This window comes from Pleurodeles waltl, chromosome 9, assembly GCF_031143425.1.
Source record: "Pleurodeles waltl isolate 20211129_DDA chromosome 9, aPleWal1.hap1.20221129, whole genome shotgun sequence".
Taxonomy (NCBI): Eukaryota; Metazoa; Chordata; class Amphibia; order Caudata; family Salamandridae; genus Pleurodeles; species Pleurodeles waltl.
Window position 1 is genome coordinate 1193546132 of NC_090448.1, and position 26872 is coordinate 1193573003.

The following is a 26872-nucleotide window of genomic DNA, read 5'->3' on the forward strand; positions in this document are numbered from 1 at the left end:
TTAGAGACCTTCCCTGGCCACAGGGCCCTTGGTACCAGGGGTACCATTTACAAGGGACTTATGTGTGTGCCAGGGCTGTGCCAATAGTGGAGACAAAGGTACAGTTTAGGGAAAGAACACTGGTGCTGAGGCCTGGTTAGCAGGGTCCCAGCACACTTTTAATCATAACTAGCATCAACAAAAGGCAAAATGTTAGGGGTGGTCATGCCATCAGAGGCATTTTCCTACACAACCCCCCCCCCACCCGCTCCACCCCAAACGAAAGAGGATGAGACTAACCTTTCCCAAGAGAGTCTTCATTTTCTAAGTGGAAGAACCCGGAAAGGCCATCTGCATTGGCATGGGCAGTCCCAGGTCTGCGTTCCAATACAAAGTCCATTACCTGTAGGGATATGGACCACCTCAACAGTTTAGGGTTCTCTCCTATCATTTGCATAAGCCATCTGAGAGGTCTGTGGTCAGTTTGAAGTGTGAAGTGAGTACAAAACAGGTATGATCTCAACTTCTTCAGGGACCAAACCACAGCAAAGGCCTCCCTCTCAATGGCACTCCAACGCTGCTCCCTGCGGAGTAACATCCTGCTAATAAAAGCAACAGGCGGGTCAAGGCCATCATCATTGGTTTGGGATAGAACTGCTCCTATCCCATGCTCGGAGGCATCAGTCTGCACAATGAACTGCTTAGAATAGTCTGGAGCTTTTAAAAATGGTGCTGAGCACATAGCTTCTTTCAGGGTGTGAAAGGCCTTTTGACAGTCCAAGATCCAGTTAACTTTCCTGGGTATCTTCTTGGAGATACGTTTTGTGGGGGGTGGCACTATGGATCCATATCCCTTCACAAACCTCCTATAGTATCCAGTCAAGCCAAGGAATGCCCTGACTTGAATCTGGGTTTTTGGAGCTTCCCAGTCCAGAATAGTCTGGATCTTGGGTTGGAGTGGCTGTACTTGGCCTCCACCTACAAGGTGTCCCAAGTAAACCACTGTACCCTGCCCTATCTGACATCTGGATGCCTTGATAGAGAGGCATGCTGCTTGCAGGGCCTGCAAAACCTTCTTCAGGTGGACCAGGTGATCCTGCCAGTAGGAACTAAAGACAGCAATATCATCTAGATATGCTGTACTAGGGAACTCCAAGCCAGCAAGGACTTGATTCACCAACCTTTGGGAGGTGGCAGAGGCATTCTTTAAGCCAAAGGGCATAACCGTAAACTGATAATGCCCATCAGGTGTACAGAATGCTGTCTTTTCTTTTGCTTCAGGTGCCATTTTGATTTGCCAGTAACCTGCTGTCAAGTCAAAGGTACTTAAGAATTTGTCAGCAACTAATTTATCTATGAGCTCATCTGCCCCTGGGATGGGGTGAGCATCTGTCTTGGTGACAGAGGTGAGCCCTCTATAGTCCACACAAATCCTCATCTTTCTCTTTCCATCCTTGGTGTGAGGTTTGGGGACCAAGACCACTGGGTTAGTCCAGGGACTGTCTGAATGCTCTATCACTCTCAAGTCCAGCATCTTGTGGACTTCCACTTTGATGCTCTCCTTGACTTGGTCAGACTGTCTGAATATTTTATTCTTGACAGGTAAACTGTCTCCTGTGTCCACATCATGGGAACACAGGTGTGTCTGACCAGGGGTCAAGGAAAAGAGCTCAGAAAACTGCTGGAGGACTTCCCTGCAGTCAGTTTGCTGTTGGCCAGAGAGGGTGTCGGAGTAGGCAACTCCATCTACTGATGCATCCTTGGAGTCAGTTGAGAGGAGGTCAGGGAGAGGTTCACTCTCTGCTTCCTGATCCTCATCAGTAACCACCAGCATGGTTACATCTCACCTATCATTATAGAGCTTAAGACGGTTAAAATGGATCACCCTCTTGGGTGTCCTGCTAGTGCCCAGGTCCAGTAAGTAAGTGACCTGGCTCTTTTTCTCTAGCACTGGGTAAGGGCCACTCCATCTGTCTTGAAGTGTCCTGTGTGCTCAACTCAACCATAGCAGCCTTTTGGTCATACCACATCTTCTGGAGTTGTTGGCTGGCCTCAAGGTTTTTGCTAGCCTTTTCCATGTACTCTGCCATCCTTGAACATAGGCCTAGTACATAGTCCACCACATCTTGTTTAGGCTCATGGAGAGGTCTCTCCCAGCCTTTTTACAAGTGCCAGTGGTCCCCTTACAGGAAGGCCAAACAAAAGCCCAAGGGGGGGGGGAGGGGGAAGACTCTATTCCCTTCTGTGGCACCTCTCTGTAGGCGAAAAGCAGGCATGGCAAGAGGACATCCCATTTCTTTTTGAGTTTTTCAGGGAGCCCAATGATCATGCCCTTCAATGTCTTGTTACACCTTTCTACAAGACCATTGGTTTGTGGATGGTATGGTGTAGTGAATTAATACGTCATCCCACACTCACTACACATATGCTTTAGGTAAGCAGTCATAAAGTTGGTACCTCTGTCAGAAACCACCTCCTTAGGAAATCCCACTCTGGTAAAAATACCAATGAGTGCTTTGGCTACTGCAGGGGCAGTAGTAGACCTAAGGGGGATTGCTTCAGGGTACCTGGTAGTATGATCCACTACTACCAGTATATATTGGTTCCCTGATGCTGTGGGAGGTTCCAGTAGACCCACTATGTCCACTCCCACTATCTCAAAGGGGACCTCCACCATTGGAAGTGGAATGAGGGGGGCCTTTGGAGGGCCACCTGTCTTACCACTGGCTTGACAGGTGACACAGGAGGTGCAAAACTCCTTTACCTTCTGGGACATATTGGGCCAATATAAATGGTTGACTAATCTCTCTCAAGTCTTGGTTTGTCCCAAATGCCCAGCAAGGGGAATGTCATGGGCTAATGTCAGAATGAACTCCCTAAACTCCTGAGGCACTACCACTCTCCTAGTGGCACCAGGTCTGGGATCTCTTGCTTCAGTGTAAAGGAGTTCATCTTCACAATAGACCCTGTGGGTTCCACTGACAATTCCTTTTTCTTCATCAGCTGCTTGCTGTTTTGGGCCTTCAAGAGTGGGATAAGTCTTTTGTCCCTGACATAACTGTTCCCTTTAGTGTCCCTCTGGGCCCAAGAGCTCTACCTGATAAGGCACCTGTATCCCTCAGGCTTCTACTCTATTACCATTTATCAAGAGCTGCTGCCTGTATCTTTGCATATTAGGCGGCCAGGCAGCAAGTGTGTGTCAACACCAGAGCAGTACGCGCTCTATTGGCGACAAAAATGCAAAAACCCAGCACTCTCAAAACAACGTAATTTATGAATTGTGCTGATATGTTGTGGTTTAACCTTTTGCATTGCAGAGTTCAATCCTGAAAACGTATTTTTAATATGCTTACAAATACTGTTCCTTTGCAATGTATTGCTCAGGTTTTCAGAGTGTGTTAGGGTGTGGCCCCTTTCCAAGGCCTTCCAGAGACTTTCCCTGCAACATGCTTGGGCGTGGTTCTGGGCTGGGCCAAGACTTTATAAAAGAGAGCCAGCCCAACTCCCAGTGCTCACTATTCAGAAGTCCCGGTCCAGAGCAGCAGCTTCTTCCTGAGCTCCTATCCCGGCGGCCTATTTGGATCTTCCAGTCTTCTGCCCTCATCCTTCATTGGTGATCATTGTTCCAGGCGGTAAGACGGTGGTTGGACATTTCCCGACACCGTAATTGAGAATTTTCATATTCTTGGATTAATTCTTAAAAGAATAACAGATTAATAGCACGCTGCCATTTTTTGACATTTATATGGTGGTCTGTAAATAGGCAGGACGCGCAATTTATTCCATAAAGGTTTGACTTTGTTATTCGTTACGCGCTGCCATTTCTTGACATTTACGTGGTGGCTTAAGAATCGGCAAGATGCGAGATTCATTTTATGGTGTTTGGACATTGTTGTCCATTGCACGCTGCTATTTCTTGACATTTACATTATGTTTTATGAGTTGGCAAGACGCGCAACTCGTTTAATGAGCATTTAACTTTGTTGTTCATTGCGCGCCACCATTTCTTGACATTTACATGGTGGCTTAAGAATCGGCAAAAGAAGCGCGATTTGTTTCATTGTACTTTGATCTTGTTATTTATTGTGAGCTGTTATTCCTTAACATTTATATCGTGTTTTATGAATCGGCAAGACGCACGATTCGATTAATGAGGATTTGACTTTGATATTCATTGTATGTTACCATTTCTTGGTATTTTACATGGTAACATTCGAATTGGCAAGACGCACGATTCTCTCCTCAAGTTGAATTCATGTTGTTTATTGTATGCCACTATTCCAAGATATTTATTATGTAATATACGAGTTGACAAGTTATGTTATGTGTTTCCTGAATCCATATTGTGTTATTCATGGTGCACAATCCTTTTATGGTGTTTACTATATATATTTATATCTGCAATATTCACAATTTGTGTTGAAACATTTTAAGAGTACACAGAAGGCCAGAGTTTCTAGATGCAATATTGTATGGTCCTAGTATACATTCTCAAAACAGGGTTTATATGACTGGTTTAAAATTTAGTCAGAATGTTTTTTCTGATTCTCATGTAAAGGAAAGTACTTGAATAAGAAAGTTTTCATTTAATTCATCTTGATTCCCCTACAGGTATACGGCCATCTTGAAACTTAGTCATTTTAAACTTAACTCTTAGATTGTTCATGTTTTCAGAGTGACTAGGCTTAGAATCATAGTTTAGTATTGATTTCAGGAGATATAATTTTCATATTGTGTGTTCTAACCTTTTTTTTCCTACAGGTCTCCTTCCCAGCTGTTCCTTTCCTAATCCCCTCTTCCCCTCTTGGACTCTCTCAGTCTCTGTGATTTATCTAACAGAGTCTTTGAGCTGTTCAGTGGTGGACGTGTTGGGAACGTGCACAAACCCCGAGGATCTGGTGACTCCGACAGTGTGGCTAAATCCACCCTACCTTCTGAGACTAAAGTAGCTTCAGTGTGGACCCTGATTTGCTCAGGGCACACTGTTGATCCCACCTGGAGGCTGGCTATTCCAGTGCTAACTGAAGTAGTAGTTGTGGGACTTTTCTTAGGACAGGCCTTGTCTCCAGTTTGGTGTCCATGCTGTCTACAGTTGTGACACCAAGCCTTCTTTGAATCAAAGTTTTTACCCTTATACTCATTTGTGGACTGTGAAGAGGCTTGGGTCCACCCTCCTGAGCAGGCTGTTGGGGCCCTTTAGAAGATTCTTTGTTTTTCTCCTTGGATATCTCACCACCCTTCCCCTGGAGAGGCTTTGTGACCCCTTTCTTTTGGTCACCCCCTGTGGAAGATTTGGTCACCTTTGTCTTGACCCAGTGGTCTGCCTTCTTTCCCAATTCTTGGGGAGAAATAGGACCTAGGTCTACCAGATGTTGATGCAGTTTGTCATTGAAGCAATTACTTAACAGATGTTCTTTCATAAATAAATTATACAGCCCATCATAATCACTTACACCACTGCCAGTTATCCAACCATCTAGTGTTTTGACTGAGAAGTCAACAAAATCAACCCAGGTCTGGCTCAAGGATTTTTGAGTCCCCCATAACCTAATCCTGTACTCCTCAGTTAAGAATCCAAAGCTCTCAATCAGGGTAGCCTTCATGAGGTCATAGGATTCTGCATCTTTACCAGAGAGTGTGAGTAGTCTATCCCTACACTTTCCAGTGAGCATTTCCCAAAGGAGAGCACCCTACCCTAGTGAGTTCTGTTTACTTTCCTGGTTGCACAAGCCCTCTCAAAAGCTGTGAACCACTTGATGATGTCATCACCTTCTTCCTATTTAGTTACAATCCCTTTGGGGTTATTAGGATGTCAGTATTCTCTTTGACTCTATTTAAGTTGCTGTCTCCATTTATTGGAGTTAAACCCATTTATTTTCTTTCCTTTTCTATGGCTAGGAGCTGCTTCTCCAAAGTCAATCTCTTGGCCACCCTGGCTAACAGGATGTCCTTTTCATTGAGGCTACCCTAAATGCTTACAGAGGTACTGGTCTCCCCTGTGGAAGACCCAGGCTCTCTGACAAGGATTTGTGGGGACAGGGTTCTAGGAACCCTGCCCTTCCTATTTAGGACAGGAGTGGGGAGTTCCTCCTCCTGTTCACTAATTTCCCCATCTAAAGGGGGATCCTCCATATCAGAGGGGCAGTCCCTTGTGAACTCTGCCAAGAGCTCCTGGAGCTTTGCATTGATAGGGTTGGACCCAGTTTTTATATTTTTTGTCTTACAGAAAGACCTTAACTCTGACATTCCAAGTTGCAGGTAAGGGGCGAGGTTGAGTTCCATCACCATCTTGGCTGTTTGACTCATTATGACTGTAAAAGTTGGGATTACTTTTTAAGAAACTAAAAACTACTTCTAGAACTTAAATCCTAACTTTTACAAACTTTTAAACTTAAAAATAAATGCTAACAGGGACTTACAAAAGGCCTTAGCAGGACATTTACAAAATTCAGAAAAATAGTTAAAAATTAAAAAATCAGTTTCTATTGACACTTTTTGGAAGTTTGTTGTGTGATCAGGTATTGGCTGAGTAGATCAGCAAATGCAAAGTCTTAGACCCCACCGCTGATCCACCGATGTAGGAAGTTGGCTCTGTATATACTATCTCAAAGTGAGAGATTGTGTGCACTAAGTCCAAGGGTTCCCCTTAGAGGTTGATAGTGGAAAAAATAGCTAATACTAATGCTCTGTTTTGTGGTAGTCTGGTTGAGCAGTAGGCTTATCAGAGGGTAGTGTTAAGCATTTGTTGTACACACACAGGCAATAAATGAGAACACACACTCAAAGACTTAACTCTAGACCAATAGGTTTTTATATAGAAGAATATTATTTTCTTAATTTATTTTAGAACCACAAGATTCAGAGTTTAGGTAAGAACATAAATTGTAAGATAACTGACATACGTAATTATGTAACTTTGAATTAAAAACATTAATGTACACAGTTTTGGCAAAAATGGCAATAAGCTATTTTAAAAGTAGACCCTGCAAAAATCAACAGTTCCTGGGGGAGGTAAGTATTGTTTAGTTTTTGCGGGTAAGTAAAGCACTTACAAGTTCAGTCTCCGGGGCGTAGGCAGCCCACCATTGGGGGTTCAAGGCAACCACCAACACCTAGCACCAGCAACACGGGGCCGGTCAGGTGCAGAGGTCAGAGTAGGGCCCAAATTGTTACGTACTGCGCTGGACTTCTCACCTCTGGATACTGGGTTGGCGAATACACCAGGTCCTCTACAGGTTCTGGATACTACCAGATAAGGGCGACCCCTTCTAGTAGCCACGGTGCCGCTTGACAGGCTACGCCAAAGCAGACCGTACCCTCCAGAAGGAGTCCCAGGGGAAAAAAAAACCAACACTGGGGAAAAACCTCTAACAGGAACTCCTGAATAAAAACAAGAAAAAACAGGACTTGACAACAGGAGCAAAAATGGGCAAATCACCCAAGGCAAAAAGCAGGAACAAAGTACAGGCAAAATATCCTAGGGCAAAAAGCAGGAACAAAGAACAGGAGCGAACAGCACAACCAGAAGGAAGTGTTTGCAACGCAAGGTGTAACAAGACTGACTGACTTATATACTGAGAAAAGGGAAGTGACATCACAGGAAAAGGAAAGAACACCATCTTGAATTGGGAAGAGCCCATAGACCAGAATAGGAGAAAGAAAGTAGTATAAAAGAAAAACAGAGCATGCTGGGACAAAAACACGAAGAAGACAAGATGGACACAACATGGTCAGAGACAGGAAAAAAGACCAGACAAACTCACCACCAACAAAAAAGAAGAAAAAAGGGCTACAGGTAAGTGTAGCGAGACCGGGAGCGAAATATGTGCTTCCCAGGATATGCAATCAAAAAACACGGGGAACGGCGCTCCGAGTGTCGGTAGCGCGTTCCATCCGCGAGGACAAAAAGAGACGCCAAATAGCATAGATACCTATATGGGTGCTCAGGTTCCAGTCTGCTAGCAGGTAAGTACCTGCATCCTCGGGGAGCAGACCAGGGGGGTTTTGTAGAGTACTGGAGGGGTCACAAACAGGCACACAATATATACCCTCAGTGGCACAGGGGCGTCCGGGTGCAGTTTGGGAAGTAGGTGTCGGGATTCACATAGGAAACAATGGAGAGACCCAGGGGTCACTCTGGCGATGCAGGCAGGGCACAGGGGGGTCTTCTCGGGCCAGCCACTGACTGGGCACGGATGATGGCCGCCTGCTGGTCCCTCCTGCACCGGTAGCTGGTTTCTCTCGGGCCTGGGGGCTATGGGTGCAGTGCTTCTTCCAGGCATCGGGTTCCTTCGTTACCAGGCAGTCGTGGTCAGGGGGAGCCTCTGGATCCTCTCTACAGGCATCGCTGTGGGGGTACAGGGAGGTCATCTCAAGGCGTCCACGTCGTGGGAGTCGCCTGGGAGTCCTCTCTGTCGTGTTGGTTCCTCTGAACAGGAGCCGGGGGCGTCGGATGCAGAGTTTGGAGACTCAATGCCGTGTCCTCCGCCTGCTTCCTCACCCTCTGCATGCTCCGCAAGATCTTCCAAAGGATCCCCGCCGACACTAGAAAAACCGTGACAGCAAGTCAACGCCGTGTTCTCCGCCTGCTTCCTCACCCTCCGCATGATCTTCCGCTGGATCCCCACCGACACTAGAAAAACCGTGACCCACGCCCTCGTCACGAGCCGCCTGGACTACGGCAACACCCTCTATGCTGGGACCACCGCCAAACTCCAAAAATGCCTACAACGTATTCAAAACGCCTCGGCCCGCCTCATCCTCAACGTACCCCGCAACAGCCACATCTCCGCACACCTGAGACACCTGCATTGGCTCCCAGTCAGCAAAAGGATCACCTTCCGTCTTCTCACCCACGCACACAAAGCCCTCCACAACAAGGGACCGGAATACCTCAACCGTCGCCTCAGCTTCTACGCCCCCACCCGTCTCCTCCGTTCCTCTGGCCTCGCGCTCGCTGCCGTCCCTCGCATCCGCCGCTCCACGGCGGGTGGGAGGTCCTCCTCCTTCCTGGCAGCCAAGACCTGGAACACCCTCCCCGCCAGCCTCAGGACCACCCAGGACCACTCTGCATTCCGGAGACTCCTCAAAACCTGGCTTTTCGAGCAGCAGTAACACCCCCCCCCCTCCCTCTAGCGCCTTGAGACCCACACGGGTGAGTAGCGCGCTTTATAAATGTTAATGATTTGATTTGATTTGACACTTCCAGAGTGAGGCTGGAGTCTCTTTAAAGAGGATTTCTTTGGTGCAGTTTTGGACAGAGCCGCTGTCCATAGGAGTTTCTTGGTCCTTTAGGAGCAGGTCAGTCCTCTGAGTCCTCAGAGGTCGCTGGTGTCGCTGGTACCGCTGGATGGGTTGCTGTGCAGGTTCACTGAGTCTGGAGACAGGCCGGTAGGGCTGGGGCCAAGTCAGTTGTCGTCTCCATCGTCTCTGTGGGGCTTTGAGGTCAGCAGTCCTTGTTTCAGGTTGCAAAAATCTGATTTCCTGGGTTCAGGGTGGCCCCAAAATACTAAATTTAGGGGTGGTTTTAGGTCTGGGGGCAGTAGCCAATGGCTACTGTCCTGGAGGGTAGCTACACCCTCTTTGTGCCTCCTCCCTGTGGGGAGGGGGGGCACATCCCTAATCCTATTGGGGGGAATCCTCCAAAACAAGATGGAGGATTTCCTAAGGCAGGGGTCACCTCAGCTCAGGACACCTTAGGGGCTGTCCTGACTGATGGGTGACTCCTCCTTGTTTTTCTCATTATCTCCTCCCGACTTGCCGCCTAAAGTGAGGGCTGTGTCTGGAGGGGCGGGCATCTCCACTAGCTGGAGTGCCCTGGGGCGCTGTAGCACGAGGATAACCCTTTGAGGCTCACCGCCAGGTGTTACAGTTCCAGCAGGGGGAGGTGTGAAGCACCTCCACCCAGTACAGGCTTTGTTCCTGGCCACAGAGTGACAAAGGCATTCACCCCATGTGGCCAGAAACCCGTCTGGATGTGGCAAGCTGGCAGAAACTGGTCAGCCTAGCATTAGTAGTTGGGCTGGTATACACGGGGCATGTCTAAGATGCCCTCTGTGTGCATTTCTCAATCAATCCCACTTTGGCATCAGTGTGGATTTATTGTGCTGGGAAGTTTGATACCAAACTTCCCAGTATTCAGTGTAGCCATTATGGTGCTGTGGAGTTCGTTTTTGACAAACTCCCAGACCATATACTCTTATGGCTACTCTGCACTTACAATGTCTACAGGTTTGCTTAGACACTGTAGGGGCATAGTGCTCATGCACATATGCTCTCACCTGTGGTATAGTGCACCCTGCCTTAGGGCTGTAAGGCCTGCTAGAGGGGTGACTTACCTATGCCACAGGCAGTGTGAGGTTGGCATGGCACTCTGAGGGGAGTGCCATGTCGACTTAGTCATTTTCTCCCCACCAGCGCACACAAGCTGTGAGGCAGTGTGCAAGTGCTGAGTGAGGAGTCCCCAGGGTGGCATAATACATGTGCAGCCCTTAGAGACCTTCCCCGGAATCAGGGCCCTTGGTACCAGGGGTACCGTTTACAAGGGACTTATCTGTTGTGGAGACAAAGGTATAGTTTAGTGAAAGAACGCTGGTGCTAGGGCCTGGTTAGCAGGGTCCGAGCACACTTTCAATCATAACTAGCATCAACAAAAGGCAAAAAGTTAGTGGGTAACCATGCCATCAGAGGCATTTTCCTACAAAGTGCTTTACATTCCTCCTGGATAAGGTTCAGCTGCTCACCTTAGCTATCCCAGGAGAGTGTCTACTATCTGGACACCTATGCACTATCACTAAGGGTTGCCTGGACTTAGTGTGGGGTGCCACGCCATAGGTGTACACCATAAACTGATGTAGCCTCCTGCACGTGTGGTACCTGAGCACCATGTACTTTCACCATGCCTGGTACCTGACTCCCAAGTACTGTGACATGTGTGGAACCGTACCCCAGGTACTGTCACAATGTGTTGCATGTGGCCCCTGGTACCATAACTATGTGTGCATCTGACCCCAAAAAACATAGCTATGAATGGTACAAAGTATTGTGGGCATGCCTGGTACCTGCCCCCACATACTGTCAGTGTGTAGTACCTGACCCCAAACACGGTGTCCACATGTGGTACCTGATCCCAAGTATGGTCACTGTGTGTTACCTGACCCCCAAGTACTGTCACTATGCGTCGTACCTGATTACTCGTGTTCTGGATACTGGTGCATGAGCTGCGAATTGCAGCAAATTCTTTGGCAGAGAGGACAGCTTGGAGTTCTGCATCAATTTTAGCCAGGAGTTTGTGTTCCTCGGGCTCTGGCGTGTACCCCTCTCCTGGCATGACCCATCGAGACACCTCCACCTGCAAGAAACAACAACCTTCTGGTTAAGAAATATCTGCTGCTCTGAGCCACTGGCAGCCACAGAGAATGTTTAAAGTTAGACGCCCTCAGGGCCTACATAGGCAGTACTGGACACAGGGTCTGGAAGACAGGGGAGTACGATCAGAGCAGGACTGGCCTTACTGGACATAGAGCCTGGGATACAGGAGACTGTTGTAAGAGAAGGACTGACCTTACAGGATACAGATCCTGGTGGTCAGGGGCTGCGATCAGTAAGGACTGACCATAATGGACACAGAGCCTAGGAGACAGGGGGCTGACCTTGCTGGACACTGAGATGGGGAAACGGGGATACAATCACAGCAGGACTGACCTTACTGGACACAGAGCCTGGGAGACCGGGGGGCTACGATCAGTAAGGACTGACCATGATGGACACAGAGCCTGGGAGACAGGGGGCTGACCTTACTGGACACTGAGATGGGAAAACAGGGGATACAATCACAGCAGGACTGATCTTACTGGACACTCATCTTGGGAGACAGGGGGCTGCAATCAGTAAGGACTAACGATAATTAACACAGAGCCTGGGAGACAGTGGGCTGCGATCAGTAAGGACTGACCATAATGGACACAGAGCCTGGGAGACAGGGGGCTGACCTTACTGGACACTGAGATGGGGAAACGGGGATACAATCACAGCAGGACTGATCTTACTGGACACAGAGTTTGAGAGTCCGGGGTGCTACGATCAGTGAGGACTGACCATAATGGACACAGAGCCTGGGAGACAGGGGGCTGACCTTACTGGACACTGAGATGGGGGATACAATCACAGCAGGACTGACCTTACTGGACATAGAGCCTGAGAGACTGGGGGGCTGCGATCAGTGAAGACTGACTTTATTGGCACAGAGTCTGGGAGAGAGGGGGGCCTTAGTGTCCACTTTGTGGCCGAAGTGACGAGTGTAGCAGAAACCTCGGTGCCAGGACGGGGTGGGGGGGGGGGGGCACTCAGTGTACACACTTTGTCCGAAGTGATGAATGTAGCAGGAACCCCGGTGCCCGGAAGGGGGGACGACAACACTCAGTGTCCACTATGTGTCCGAAGTGATGAGTGTAGCAGGAACCCAGGGTTCGGAGGGGGGCTCAGTGTCCACTATGTGTCCGGAGTGATGGGTGTAGCAGGAACCCCGGTGTCGGGGGAGGGGGAAGTGATGAGTGTGCTGGTGTGAAGAACTGATACCATGAGGTACCAGAACGAACCTGACTGCAGCCAGACCTACAATGGACCGCAGGGCTTCCTTCGACATTAAGACCTGTTTTCATTGGACTGTAAGGTGTAAAGGGATCCGGTGCTCTTATGTTATGTTGCTACCAATGAGGTTGTTTGGCAGGGGGTGATCTACACAAGCCGCTGGTATGCGGTCGGGTAGAAACCCCTCTAAATGTTTGTCCTGTTGGTTGGCTCCTGACGTAAGGAGGCAAAGGAATAAAGGTTTTGGTCTTCGCGTCAAAGTTCAGTTCCCCACTGACCACTACTGCGTGCTGTGTAATTATTTCCTCGCTGACCCTCCCCCTTTCTAGGTTCCTGCTGATACCGGAACCCTAATAAACAATACAACAAAGTGGCAACGAGACCGGGAGACGGCCCTCGCACCCCCAATTATCGCCAGCCTTCACCCCAAGTGGCCCGCGTTACTGGCGTGACGGGCGGGGTGTGAAGCCGAGCGTGTACCTGAAGTCCGGCAACGTGGCGTCAACCTCAGCCGAGCAGGAGATGGTATCGGCGGCGGCCTCTGCGGCTTCGTAGTGTGAACCCCTGTGGTGAGTCTGCTAGGCGGTGGACTCCGTGGCTGGGCAGCAGCGAGGTGCCTGCCTCAGCTGTGGGAGTGCTGGTGTCGGCGGCGGTCTGAGCGGCAGGAGGAGTTGCCGTGTGTCCACTCGAGTCGAGCAGACGCCGGTTGTCGTGGCGGCCACACCCCCATCAGTCAGCGGCGCGTGAGGAGCGCTGGGGCAGTTAAAATGAAAAAAAAAACACACCAACAAACCACCGGGTGGTGTGAAGCCGAGGCAGCTGGATGCAACCATGCCCCATCGGGAGATTAGAGGAAAGTGCGTGGGGAGCGCTATCCACATCACCCAAGCAGGGTGCTGTATCCACTGGACTCCTGGTGAGTGACAGGAGCAGAGAAAAGGCATTACATACTGCTACAACACCCAAGGAAGGCAGTGCAGGTGGGGAAAGCAGAAGAAATCCATCTCAGCTGTTCCGTGGTGTGGCAGGAGGCCTGCACATTGTTGGGTCTATAAACAACTGTGTGCCTGCACAGCTAACACAGAGCACTCTGTACACCCTGGGCCACTGAGCGGACGTCAGCACAGTTTTCAAGTGGGGCCTATCGGCACGTACACCCTGTCAGCACCATGAATTTGTTCCCGGCGCTGGAACAGTTTCTAATTGATGGTCCTCCATCAGCACATGCCGCCAAATGGAAAACATGGGTGGAGCGTTTGGAAAACTATTTTGAGGCAGCAGCAATACACCCTGAAAGGAGAAGGCCGATGCTCTTGCATTTGGGTGGGCCTGCGGTCCACAAGGTCAGCAAGTCGGTGGTAGAAGATAGTCCCCCGTTCACATATCAAACTTTGAAACGTGCAATCACAGCCTATTTTGAGCCGTTGGCGAATCCCGACTATGAGCGCTTCTTTCTCAGGCAAGCCAGGCAACTCCCTGAAGAGTCGGTGGATGTGTTCTATGCTAGACTCAGGGACTTGGCGAGCACATGTACATTACCTGATACGGCTGACGAGATCCGTGCACAGTTCATTCAAGGCTGTCACTCTACCAAGTTGAGAGAACATATCTTACAGGTCCCAGGCATGTCAATGGCGGACATGCTAACAATGGGTCGTTCAAAGGAACTGTCTCGCGTGAGGGCGGCACATATGGAGTCGGCACTCGCAAAACCCATAAAGGCAGAACCTGTAAATGCAGTGGTGGTGGCGACACCCACGAAAAGAAAGGAAAAGAACAAATCAGAGGGAGCGGGTCGCACCTGCTACATGTGTGGAGGAGCTTATCCGCACCAAGGAAAATGTCCAGCGATGGGGACGCAATGCACAAACTGTCAACGTCTCAACCACTTCGTGAAAGTCTGCAGGTCGGCCTCGAAGCCCAAGTCAGGGGGACGGAAAGTTATACATGCGGCCCAAACCATCCAACAACAGAATGAGGTGCTGGACATGGATGATGACGACGAACCGGAAGGCACAGTGTATGTTATCCACACCACTCAACCAGGCAATGTGCGGGGGAAGAGAATTCCGAGGTGCACGGTGAAAATTGCCGGTCATCAAGTGCCCGCCCTCATTGACACTGGAGCTTCGATAAACATTCTTGCACAGTCGGTATTCTGGCAGCTTCCCACTCGCCCCCAACTTCGGCCCACCACCGTGCAGGTATATGTATTTGGATCAGCAACCCCAATTGCGCTGGCAGGTGTGTTCACGACAGATATCGTGCATGAGGACATTGCCACCAGAGCAAAGGTATATGTCACGAAAACTGGAACAGGGATGTTACTGAGCTGTCACACAGCCGAGGAACTGGAACTAGTCACTTTTGCTTTCAGTGTCCATGTCGGGGCTTTAGAAAGTCTGGAAGAAGAATACTTGGACATTTTCCAAGGCATTGGTTGTCTGAAAGAACGACAGGTGAAGCTTCACATCGACAAAACAATTGAACCCTTAGCACTGAAACATCGACGCATAGCATTTCACCTGAGGCCAAAGGTGGAAGAGGAGTTGGCCAAATTGGAAAGCGCTGGCATCATTGAGAAGGTTGAGGGGCCAACACCCTGGGTTTCGCCCATAGTCATCACCCGCAAGCCAAAACAACCAGGTGAGGTGTGCATATGTGTGGACATGAGGTTGCCGAATATGGCCATTCGGAGGGAGCGGCACCTCACACCAACGGTGGATGACATTGTGGCGGATGTCAGTGGGTCACGTTGGTTCTTTAAGATGGACATTCGGGCAGGATATCACCAACTGTTCCTCGCCCCCGAATCAAGGGCCATAACCACATTTTCAACTCATGTGGGGCTGAGGCGGTACAAGCGTCTCAGCAGCGGCATTGCCAGTCCCGCAGAGGTGTTTCAGGACACGATTCGTGGTGTGTTAGCTGGGCTTGAAGGGGTCATCAACGTGAGTGACGATATTCTTGTGCATACCCCCACTGTGGAAGGGCATCTTAAGAGACTCCGTGCTACCTTCCACAGGCTTCGACAAAACGGACTGACGCTACACAGGGAGAAATGCGAATTCCTGAAACAAGACATCGCATTCTTTGGCTACCATTTCTCGGCACAAGGGGTCCGGCCTGATCCAGAAAAGGTGGCCGATATCCAATTGGCATATCCTCCTACCTCCGTCACAGGCGTCCGTAGCTTTTTAGGAATGGTGACCTACTGTGGAAGATTCATTCCAAATCTGACATCTCTCACGGCACCGTTAAGGGAGCTCACAAAAACCCACACTCCGTGGGAGTGGACTGCTCTCCATGATGAGGCTTTTCAAGCAACTAAATGTTGTCGGCGGACACCACGTTGGTGTATTTTGACTCTTCTAAAGACACTGAGATATCCGTGGATGCCAGTCCTGTAGGTGTTGGAGCAGTTTTGTCTCAGAAGGGAACAGATGGTGAATGGGCCCCGGTAGCCTATGCAAGTAGGGCTTTGACGACCACGGAACAACGCTACTCCCACATAGAAAAAGAGGCGCTGGCGGTCCATTGGGGCTGTCGTCACTTTCATTTGTATATCTACGGCCATCCGTTCATAGTACATACAGATCACAAGCCTTTGATACCTCTGTTCAACAAATCCGCATCTCTACCCCCACCCAGAATAGAAAAGTGGATCCTCCAGCTCCAGGAGTATCAATTTGTGGTGTTGTATCGACCAGGAGCCCACAACCCGGCAGATTATCTGTCCAGACACACCAGACCCCTCACTACTCAGGAGGAAGTGGAGTCGGAGGATGTGGAGGAGTATGTAAGATTGGTGGTGGAACGGTCAAGACTACGTCCTATCTCTGTCCAGGAAATTCAAGAGGCCACCCAAGCAGACGAAGTGTTGCAGTTAGCCATCTCGTGTGTTTGTGATGGGAAGTGGCATTTACTGAAACAAAACATGTTTCATAGAATGACAGAAGCCAAAGTAACATTGTCCTCCCTGCACAGTATTCGACAAGAATTGGTGGTGTCACCTGAAGAGTGTTTGCTGCGAGGTCATTGTTTGGTAATTCCTGAAGCATTGCAGCAACGAACGATTGATTTAGCTCACGTTTCTCATCAAGGGATTGTAAAGACCAAAGCGAGACTGAGGAGTAAAGTATGTAGAACAGACGATTCAACATTGCCACACATGTCAGACCCTCAGACCCGCTGACATGCCCGCTCCGATCATAACAGAGATGATTCCCCCCACTCCGTGGCATCGAGTGAGTATGGATTTAGGCAGTCTTCCTGACGGGCGGCTGTAGGAAAGTACCATCTTGCCTAGCATGTTACCCCCATATTTCACTGTATATATGTTGTTTTAGTTGTATGTGTCACTGGGACCCTGCCAGCCAGGGCCCCAGTGCTCATAAGTGTGCCCTGTATGTGTTCCCTGTGTGATGACTAACTGTCTCACTGAGGCTCTGCTAACCAGAACCTCAGTGGTTATGCTCTCTTATTTCTTTCCAAATTGTCACTAACAGGCTAGTGACCAATTTCACCAATTTACATTGGCATACTGGAACACCCTTATAATTCCCTAGTATATGGTACTGAGGTACCCAGGGTATTGGGGTTCCAGGAGATCCCTATGGGCTGCAGCATTTCTTTTGACACCCATAGGGAGCTCTGACAATTCTTACACAGGCCAGCCACTGCAGCCTGAGTGAAATAACGTCCACGTTATTTCACAGCCATTTACCACTGCACTTAAGTAACTTATAAGTCACCTATATGTCTAACCTTTACCTGGTAAAGGTTGGGTGCTAAGTTACTTAGTGTGGGGGCACCCTGGCACTAGCCAAGGTGCCCCCACATTGTTCAGGGCAAATTCCCCGGACTTTGTGAGTGCGGGGACACCATTACACGCGTGCACTATACATATGTCACCACATATGTATAGCGTCACAATGGTAACTCCGAACATGGCCATGTAACATGTCTTAAGATCATGGAATTGTCACCCCAATGCCATTCTGGCATTGGGGAGACAATTTCATGATCCCCCGAGTCTCTAGCACAGACCCGGGTACTGCCAAACTACCTTTCCCGGGGTTTCACTGCAGCTGCTGCTGCTGCCAACCCCTCAGACAGGTTTCTGCCCTCCTGGGGTCCAGCCATGCTTGGCCCAGGAAGGCAGAACAAAGGACTTCCTCAGAGAGAGGGTGTTACACCCTCTCCCTTTGGAAAAAGGTGTCAGGGCTGGGGAGGAGTAGCCTCCCCCAGCCGCTGGAAATGCTTTGATGGGCATAAGCCAGTCTACACCGGTTCAGGGATCCCCCAGCCCTGCTCTGGCGCGAAACTGGACAAAGGAAAGGGGAGTGACCACTCCCCTGACCTGCACCTCCCCTGGGAGGTGCCCAGAGCTCCTCCCGTGTACTCCAGACCTCTGCCATCTTGGAAACAGAGGTGCTGCTGGCACACTGGACTGCTCTGAGTGGCCAGGGCCAGCAGGTGACGTCAGAGACTCCTTCTGATAGGCTCTTACCTGTGTTGCTAGCCTATCCTTCTTCCTAAGTAGCCAAACCTCCTTTTCTGGCTATTTAGGGTCTCTGCTTTGGGGAATTCTTTAGATAACGAATGCAAGAGCTCATCAGAGTTCCTCTGCATCTCTCTCTTCACCTTCTGCCAAGGAATCGACTGCTGACTGCTCTGGACGCCTGCAAAACCGCAACAAAGTAGCAAAGACGACTACTGCAACCTTGTATCGCTGATCCAGCCGCCTTCTCGACTGCTTTCCTGGTGGTGCATGCTGTAGGGGTAGTCTGCCTCCTCTCTGCACTAGAAGCTCCGAAGAAATCTCCAGTGGGTCGACGGAATCTTCCCCCTGCAACCGCAGGCACTAAAAGACTGCATCACCGGTCCACTGGGTCCCCTCTCAGCACGACGAGCGTGGTCCCTGGAACTCAGCAACTCTGTCCAAGTGACTCCCACAGTCCAGTGACTCTTCAGTCCAAGTTTGGTAGAGTGTCCTTGCCTCCCTACGCTAGACTGCATTGCTGGGTACCGCGTGATTTGCAGCTTCTCCGGCTCCTGTGCAAGCCAAGCCTGGGTCCCCGACACTCTAACCTGCAGTGCACAACCTCCTGAGTTGTCCTCCGACATCGTGGGACCATCCTTTGTGACTTCGGGTGAGCTCTGGTTCACTCTTCTTCGTAGTGCCTGTTCCGGCACTTCTGCGGGGGCTGCTTGCCTCTGAGTGGGCTCCTAGTCTTGATGGGTGCCCCCTCTGTCTCCTCACGCAATTGGCGACATCCTGGTCCCTCCTGGGCCACAGCAGCATCCAAAAACCCTAACCGCGACCCTTGCAGCTAGCAAGACTTGTTTGCGGTCTTTCTGCGTGGAAACACATCTACAAGCTTCTTCACGACGTGGGACATCCATCCTCCAAAGGGGAAGTTCCTAGTCCTCTTCGTTCTTGAGAATCCACAGCTTCTACCATCCGGTGGCAGCTTCTTTGCACCCTCAGCTGGCATTTCTTGGGCATCTGCCCACTCCAGACTTGAGTGTGACTCTTGGACTTGGTCCCCTTGTTCCACAGGTACTCTCGTCTGGAAATCCATCGTTGTTGCATTGCTGGTGTTGGTCTTCCTTTCAGAATTCCCCTATCACGCCTTCTGTGCTCTCTGGGAACTTAGGTGCACTTTGCACCCACTTTTCAGGGTCTTGGGGTGGGCTATTTTTCTAACCCTCACTGTTTTCTTACAGTCCCAGCGACCCTCTACAAGGTCACATAGGTTTGGGGTCCATTTGTAATTCGCATTCCACTTTTGGAGTATATGGTTTGTGTTGCCCCTATACCTATGTGCTCGCATTGCAATCTATTGTGACTGTACATTGCTTGCATTGCTTTCTATTGCTATTACTGCATATTTTTGGTATTGTGTACATATATCTTGTGTATATTTGCTATCCTCATACTGAGGGTACTCACTGAGATACTTTTGGCATATTTTCATAAAAATAAAGTATCTTTATTTTTAGTATATCTGTGTATTGTGTTTTCTTATGATATTGTGCATATGACACCAGTGGTATAGTAGGAGCTTTACACGTCTCCTAGTTCAGCCTAAGCTGCTAGACACCTCTTCTACACTAATAAGGGATAACTGGACCTGGTGCAGAGTGTAAGTACCCCTTGGTACCACTACAAACCAGGCCAGCCTCCTACAGCGGCATATGTTGGTTGCCATAGACTATTTCTCCAAATACCCAGAGGTGGAGGTCCTGAACTCTACTACTACTGATCGAGTGGTGCCATGTTTAGAAAAGATCATGGTCCCCCTTTTTCGAAGTATGAATTTGCAGAGTATCTGGCGTCACATGACATTCATCATCAAAAAATCACTCCTCGCTGGCCCCAAGCTAATGGGGAAGCTGAGCGCTTCATGAGGACATTAAACAAAGTGCTGCGAATTGCGGTCTCTCAGGACAAGGATGTGGAATGTGCTCTGTTTGAGTTTCTGAGGGAGTACCGCCTGACTCCCCATGTTGCCACAGGTGCTATTCCTAGTGAAGTGTGCCGTTTACAGGGCGTGAGAGATACGTTGCCCCAAGTGAATACCTCGATTGGGCTTCATGATCAAGTAGCTGGTCGTTTGCGAAATCGTCAAGGGAGGGCTGGTCTGCAAGATGAACGGAGGCTTCACAAACTTACAAGACTGATAATGCCAACCTCGGGGATGTACAACCCCCCGATTTCACAACTGCACCCCCTCTCAGCGTGAAAGCGCCTGCAATCATCAGGGTGGGCCTGGGGTCCCACCAGGCCCCGGGACTCCCAAAGCAGCGCCCACATCCCGGATCGCCCGTTCATCGATCCCCTTCTTCCCGCTGGACTCAATGCTTCAGACACGGAGGCATTGCAAAGCGCCCCGAGCTGGAGGCGTTGCAAAGGTCCCAGAGCTGGAGGCGTTGCAAAGGTCCCAGAGCCGGTGGCGTTGCAAAGCGCCCAGAGCCGGTGGCGTTGCAAAGCGCCCAGAGCCGGTGGCGTTGCAAAGCGCCCAGAGCCGGTGGCGTTGCAAACGGTGGCGTTGGAAAGCTCCCAGAGCCGGTGGTGTTGCAAAGCGCCCAGAGCCGGTGGCGTTGGAAAGCTCCCAGAGCCGGTGGCGTTGCGTTGCAAAGCTCCCAGAGCCGGTGGCGTTGCCAAGCGCCCAGAGCCGGTGGCGTTGCAAAGCGCCCAGAGCCGGTGGCGTTGCAAAGCGCCCAGAGCCAGTGGCGTTGCAAAGCTCCCAAGCTCCCAGAGCCGGTGGTGTTGATAACAAGAAGCGGGCGGGCGAGGAGACATAACATAGCCCAGTGGTTCTTACCCTGTGGTCCGGCGACCACCGGGGGTCCGCAAAGCCTCCTCAGGGGGTCAGCGACTGCTTAGAAAATGAGATTATGTTACCAAATAAAGTACCTAAAAGTGCAATGGAAAATATTAAATCGTACTGTAAATGTCAAGAAATTTGAAATGGGAGGTAAAAATTAAATGAGTGTCCTCAGGCTGATTTGTGGGCGCAGAGCACGGCATCAGGAATACAGTATGGGCGATGTGTGGCTTCAATTGGATTGAGAAAAGCTCCACCCTTCTATTAAAATTATTTTTCTTTATTTTCGTTGCCAAAGTAAATAAAATGTGTTATCATTCGTGTATGTGTTTGATGAATCCCGGTTGCTGTATTTTATGTGTATTGTTTTGCATTTCAAATCATTGACACTGTTTAGGCCGGGGTCCCTGGCTTCGAGTAATGACTCAGTAAGGGGTCCCCAAATTCCAATGATTCAGGTGGGGTCCCTGGGTTCCAGTAATGATAAAGTGGGGTCTACAGAAGTCAAAAGGCTGGGAACCACTGAACTACCCGAAGGGCCACAGCACTTGATCTGGCTAGGGCCGCCAGCGCGACTGAATCTCCGTGTCCTGGACGGTACAAAATGGAAGAGGATCACCCAAAGCCGGCACTCGCCCCTCGGACCAGGATGCACTTCAGGTAGTAAAAGTAAGGCGAAGGACTTAAAAACGAGGTCTGAAGCTGCCTTGTGATCCATGACTGAGAGTTAAAATGAACAAAGGCAGAAAAAATCTGATAAAAAGGAACAAAGAGACCTTGTAGGAGGCTGGCCTGGTGTGTGGTGGGTACCTATGGTACTTACACCTTATACCAGGTCCAGGTATCGCCTCTCAGTGAAGTGTAGGCAGTGCCTAGAAGCCAGGATCTCTAGACGTAGCTGTGGATGAGCAGCCAAGGTTTATCTAGGAGACATGCAAAGCTCATGCAAAACCACTGTAGTCACACATCACTTACACACATGAAAGAAAGCACTCAGTTGGACAAAAATAAAAATACTAGAGAGGCAACCCTCCAATAGGAGGTGAGTAATACACTAAATATATACACTAGTAATCGGAAACAGGCATAGAAAAGGTTAGAAAACAGTGCAAATAGCAATAGCCAATAGTGGCCCTAGGGGGAGCCCAAACATAGCCACCTAGGTATGTGCAATGTGTAGAGGGGAGGACTAGAAAACCACAGAGGTAAATAACACAGTACCCCCCAGCGACCAGGAAGACAGGAGTAAATCACTGGAATTTTCCCCAAACCACCCAAAAGGAGGAAAAGAAGAAAAGAAGACAACCAGAGAAGACTGAAAGAAAACCAATGGTGAATTCCTGGAGGGGAAGACCTGTGGAGAGAGGGGACCATGTCCAAAAGTGTTAGTGAAGTCCAGGGGGAGTAGGAGCTACTACGCACCCGGCTGCACTTGCAGGAGTTAGTCGACAGTGAGTAAGAACAGGTTAGCACTGCAGTCCTGGAGCCGAAGAAGAGTTCCTGATGATGCAGAAGATGTCCCACACTGGAGTGAAGATTGCAGACGGGTGTCAGGGCAGGCATTCCACCAACAAGCCTTGGCAAATGCAAATTTGTGGTCAGTGGATAAGTGGTGCTGCCGGGGACCAACAAGGACCAGGAGGACTCAACCAAGGAGGGGGAGTAACAGGGGACCCACAGGGGCAGAGGCAGCACCCAGAGGAGTCCAGCAGGACCGGGACACAAGTCGTCGAAGGAGCTCATGCAGCACTACAGGCAGGGATCCTACGTCGCAGGAGAACCACGCAGAAGGCTGTGCATCACAGGAAGGAGTGCTGGGGGCTGTACCTACACGTTGCCTGAAGATCCCTGGGAGGAGGTGCCAACAAGCATTGGCAGCTACAAGAGATGCAGTGCCCGGGGGTACTGTCCTGTGTGGGTAGGCAAGGGCTTGCCAAAGTTGGACAGCTCGTAGAGAGGACCAAAAGGGCTACTCTGGACCACCACCCTTGATGCAGGATCCACGCAGCTCAGGATGAGAGGAGATCCACGCAGCTAGTCATTGTTGCAGTAGATGCCTGCGGATGTAGGCGAGTGACTCCACTACAAGGGAGATGACTTCTTTTTTCTAGTGCAGACTGAAGACACGCCACCCTCAGTGGATGCACAGCCAGTGGAAATGTTGCAGTTGCTGGCAGGAGCCCGGGAAACAATGTTGCAGAAGAGTTATTCATCTTGAAAGAAGTGTGTCGGGTCCCAGAGGGTTCAGTCCGGAGGCCAGCAGTCGAAGTGAAGGTTGCAGAGAAATCCTGCTGGAATCTTGCAAGCCGAATCTGAGGACCCATCCAAGAGAGAGACCCTAAAAAGCCCTGCAAGAGGGACTGGTCACCTTACCAAATGAGCACCTATCAGGAGGGGACTCTGAGGTCACCTGCCTGGCCTGGCCACTCAGATGCTCGCAGTGGTCCCTGTCAACCTTGGATTCAGGAGGGCAGAACTCAGAGACCTTCTGGAGGAGCTCTGAGCACCACCCCTGGGGTGATGATGGACAGGGGAGTGGTCACTCCCCTTTCCATTGTCCATTTTTGTGCCAGAACAGGGACTGCAGGTCCCTGAACCAGTGTGGACTGGTTTATGTATGGAGGACACCAAATGAGCCCTTCACATCAAAACCAGTGGCTTGAACAGGCTACCCCTCCCTAGCCAGTCACACCTATTTCCAAAGAGAGAGGGTATTACGTCCCTCTCCCAAATGAAATCCTTTGTTCTGCCTTCCTGAGCTTGATCAGATTAAGCAGAAGGTGGGCAGAAACCTGTCTGAGGTGTGGCAGCAGCTCGGGCTGCCCAGAAAACCCTGTAAGACTGGTGGTAGCAATGCTGGGGTCCTCTAAGGAGATCCCAGAGTGCATGGAATCCTACTTCCAATACTTGCAACAGTATTGGGGTACGATTCAGACATGATTGATACCAAACATGCCCAGGTTCGGAGTTACCATTAAGTAGCTGAGCATAGGTAGTGACCTATGTCCAGTACACGCTTAAAATGGCATCCCTGCACTCACGAAGTCCAGAAAAATGGAGCTGGAGTTCGTGGGGGCCCTTCTGCTAGTGCAGGGGTGCCCTCACACACAGGTACCTGCACCCTGCCCTCTGGGCTGAGAGGACCTACCATAGGGGTGACTTACAGTGACCTGGTGCAGTGACCTGTAGTGAAACCGGGTGCATGCGCCCATTTCACCCAGGCTGCAATGGCAGGCCTGCAGAATACTTTGCATGGGCTCCCTATGGGTGGCAGAATAACTGCTGCAGTCTACAGGGCTCCCCTGGTACCCAAGTGCCCTGGGTACCATAAACTAGGAATTTACACGGGGACCAGTATGCCAAATGTGTTAAGAAAAAGGTGCAGTTACCAAAATTTACAGGAGTGAGCATAACCACTGTGGTCGTGGTTAGCAGGATCCCTGTGGACGCAGTCAAACACACTGACAACAGGCGGAAAATGGCGGTAACCATGCCAAGAAAGAGGGCACTTTCCTACAGACCATAAATTGTCATTATCTAGCCTTTGCAGAATCTGTCTGGTTATGTTTCATTATTATTCTTTTGTAGTTATAGAGAATGTGAACTTGGCCCAAAGACATTGGAGCAGTTTTCATGAGCATCAGTTACACTACACAAGATTACATTAATTTTTATATTCGGTAGAGAGACTCAGTGATTTGTCCAGAATCACAGGATGTTAAACTGACTTTAGGACTCAAACCTGGTAGCTCTGACCACAATGCCACATCCAATTATTTAAGCTCTCCAGCCCAAAAAGCCCTAAAAGACACTGGGGACTCGGTGACAACACCTGTCCCCCAGGGAGGCCACTTCTCTTACCCCCTCCCAGCCCACCATAGCCTCAGGGCGAAGACCTGGCAGGAGAGGATTCAAGAAAGGCACACAGCTGCTGCTCCAGGGTGGCTTAGGTGAGAATGGTCCAACAGCCACAAAATTACCTGCTCCCCCCACCCAACAAGGCCCCTGCATATTTCCACAATCCCCACACACACTCATAACCTGAATGTGATGACCTGGCAGGGGATGATACTGCTTTTGGCCTGGCAGGCCACACAAGGCAGGGGGCCAAGGTGAGAATGCCACAAAGGCCAGGGTAACACCAGATCCCAACCTAAGTTAACAGCAATTCAGGGGAGTGCCCTATGATGTTGGCTCCACAGTACATTGGCCAGTGGTCTGGCGGGACTAGTGAAGACAATAAATCTCTTGAGCCGGTTTACAGAAGTCCTAAAAAAACGGCCAACAGATGACCCTGAGGCAATGGCCCATTGCCCAATGCCTGACTGCAGGACTTCCCAATCCAACCCTGACAAAGATAGCCTCAATCCATAGTAGTGTATTAGCTCCTATGTGGATAACAGCAGGCACTTTAATATTGTTTAAACCTCATTTACTTTAAAAGTCCCCATTTACCCTGATAATCTAATCTGCCTACAGGGAGTGCAGAATTATTAGGCAAATGAGTATTTTGACCACATCATCCTCTTTATGCATGTTGTCTTACTCCAAGCTGTATAGGCTCGAAAGCCTACTACCAATTAAGCATATTAGGTGATGTGCATCTCTGTAATGAGAAGGGGTGTGGTCTAATGACATTAACACCCTATATCAGGTGTGCATAATTATTAGGCAACTTCCTTTCCTTTGGCAAAATGGGTCAAAAGAAGGACTTGACAGGCTCAGAAAAGTCAAAAATAGTGAGATATCTTGCAGAGGGATGCAGCACTCTTAAAATTGCAAAGCTTCTGAAGCGTGATCATCTAACAATCAAGCGTTTCATTCAAAATAGTCAACAGGGTCGCAAGAAGCGTGTGGAAAAACCAAGGCGCAAAATAACTGCCCATGAACTGAGAAAAGTCAAGCGTGCAGCTGCCATGATGCCACTTGCCACCAGTTTGGCCATATTTCAGAGCTGCAACATCACTGGAGTGCCCAAAAGCACAAGGTGTGCAATACTCAGAGACATGGCCAAGGTAAGAAAGGCTGAAAGACGACCACCACTGAACAAGACACACAAGCTGAAACGTCAAGACTGGGCCAAGAAATATCTCAAGACTGATTTTTCTAAGGTTTTATGGACTGATGAAATGAGAGTGAGTCTTGATGGGCCAGATGGATGGGCCCGTGGCTGGATTGGTAAAGGGCAGAGAGCTCCAGTCCGACTCAGACGCCAGCAAGGTGGAGGTGGAGTACTGGTTTGGGCTGGTATCATCAAAGATGAGCTTGTGGGGCCTTTTCGGGTTGAGGATGGAGTCAAGCTCAACTCCCAGTCCTACTGCCAGTTCCTGGAAGACACCTTCTTCAAGCAGTGGTACAGGAAGAAGTCTGCATCCTTCAAGAAAAACATGATTTTCATGCAGGACAATGCTCCATCACACGCGTCCAAGTACTCCACAGCGTGGCTGGCAAGAAAGGGTATAAAAGAAGGAAATCTAATGACATGGCCTCCTTGTTCACCTGATCTGAACCCCATTGAGAACCTGTGGTCCATCATCAAATGTGAGATTTACAAGGAGGGAAAACAGTACACCTCTCTGAACAGTGTCTGGGAGGCTGTGGTTGCTGCTGCACGCAATGTTGATGGTGAACAGATCAAAACACTGACAGAATCCATGGATGGCAGGCTTTTGAGTGTCCTTGCAAAGAAAGGTGGCTATATTGGTCACTGATTTGTTTTTGTTTTGTTTTTGAATGTCAGAAATGTATATTTGTGAATGTTGAGATGTTATATTGGTTTCACTGGTAATGATAAATAATTGAAATGGGTATATATTTTTTTTTGTTAAGTTGCCTAATAATTATGCACAGTGATAGTCACCTGCACACACAGATATCCCCCTAACATAGCTAAAACTAAAAACAAACTAAAAACTACTTCCAAAAATATTCAGTTTTGATATTAATGAGTTTTTTGGGTTCATTGAGAA

General features: G+C 49.5%; 1 protein-coding gene across 1 annotated transcript in view; it reads right to left on the reverse strand.

Annotated features, from left to right (window-relative positions):
- Positions 1 to 26872, reverse strand: part of FSIP1 (fibrous sheath interacting protein 1) — a 577935-nt gene that overhangs the window by 329343 nt on the left and 221720 nt on the right. The window contains exon 9 of the mRNA XM_069209159.1: positions 11165 to 11329. Within this exon, the coding sequence (XP_069065260.1) occupies positions 11165 to 11329 (165 nt within the window). The remainder of the gene's footprint in view (positions 1 to 11164; positions 11330 to 26872) is intronic.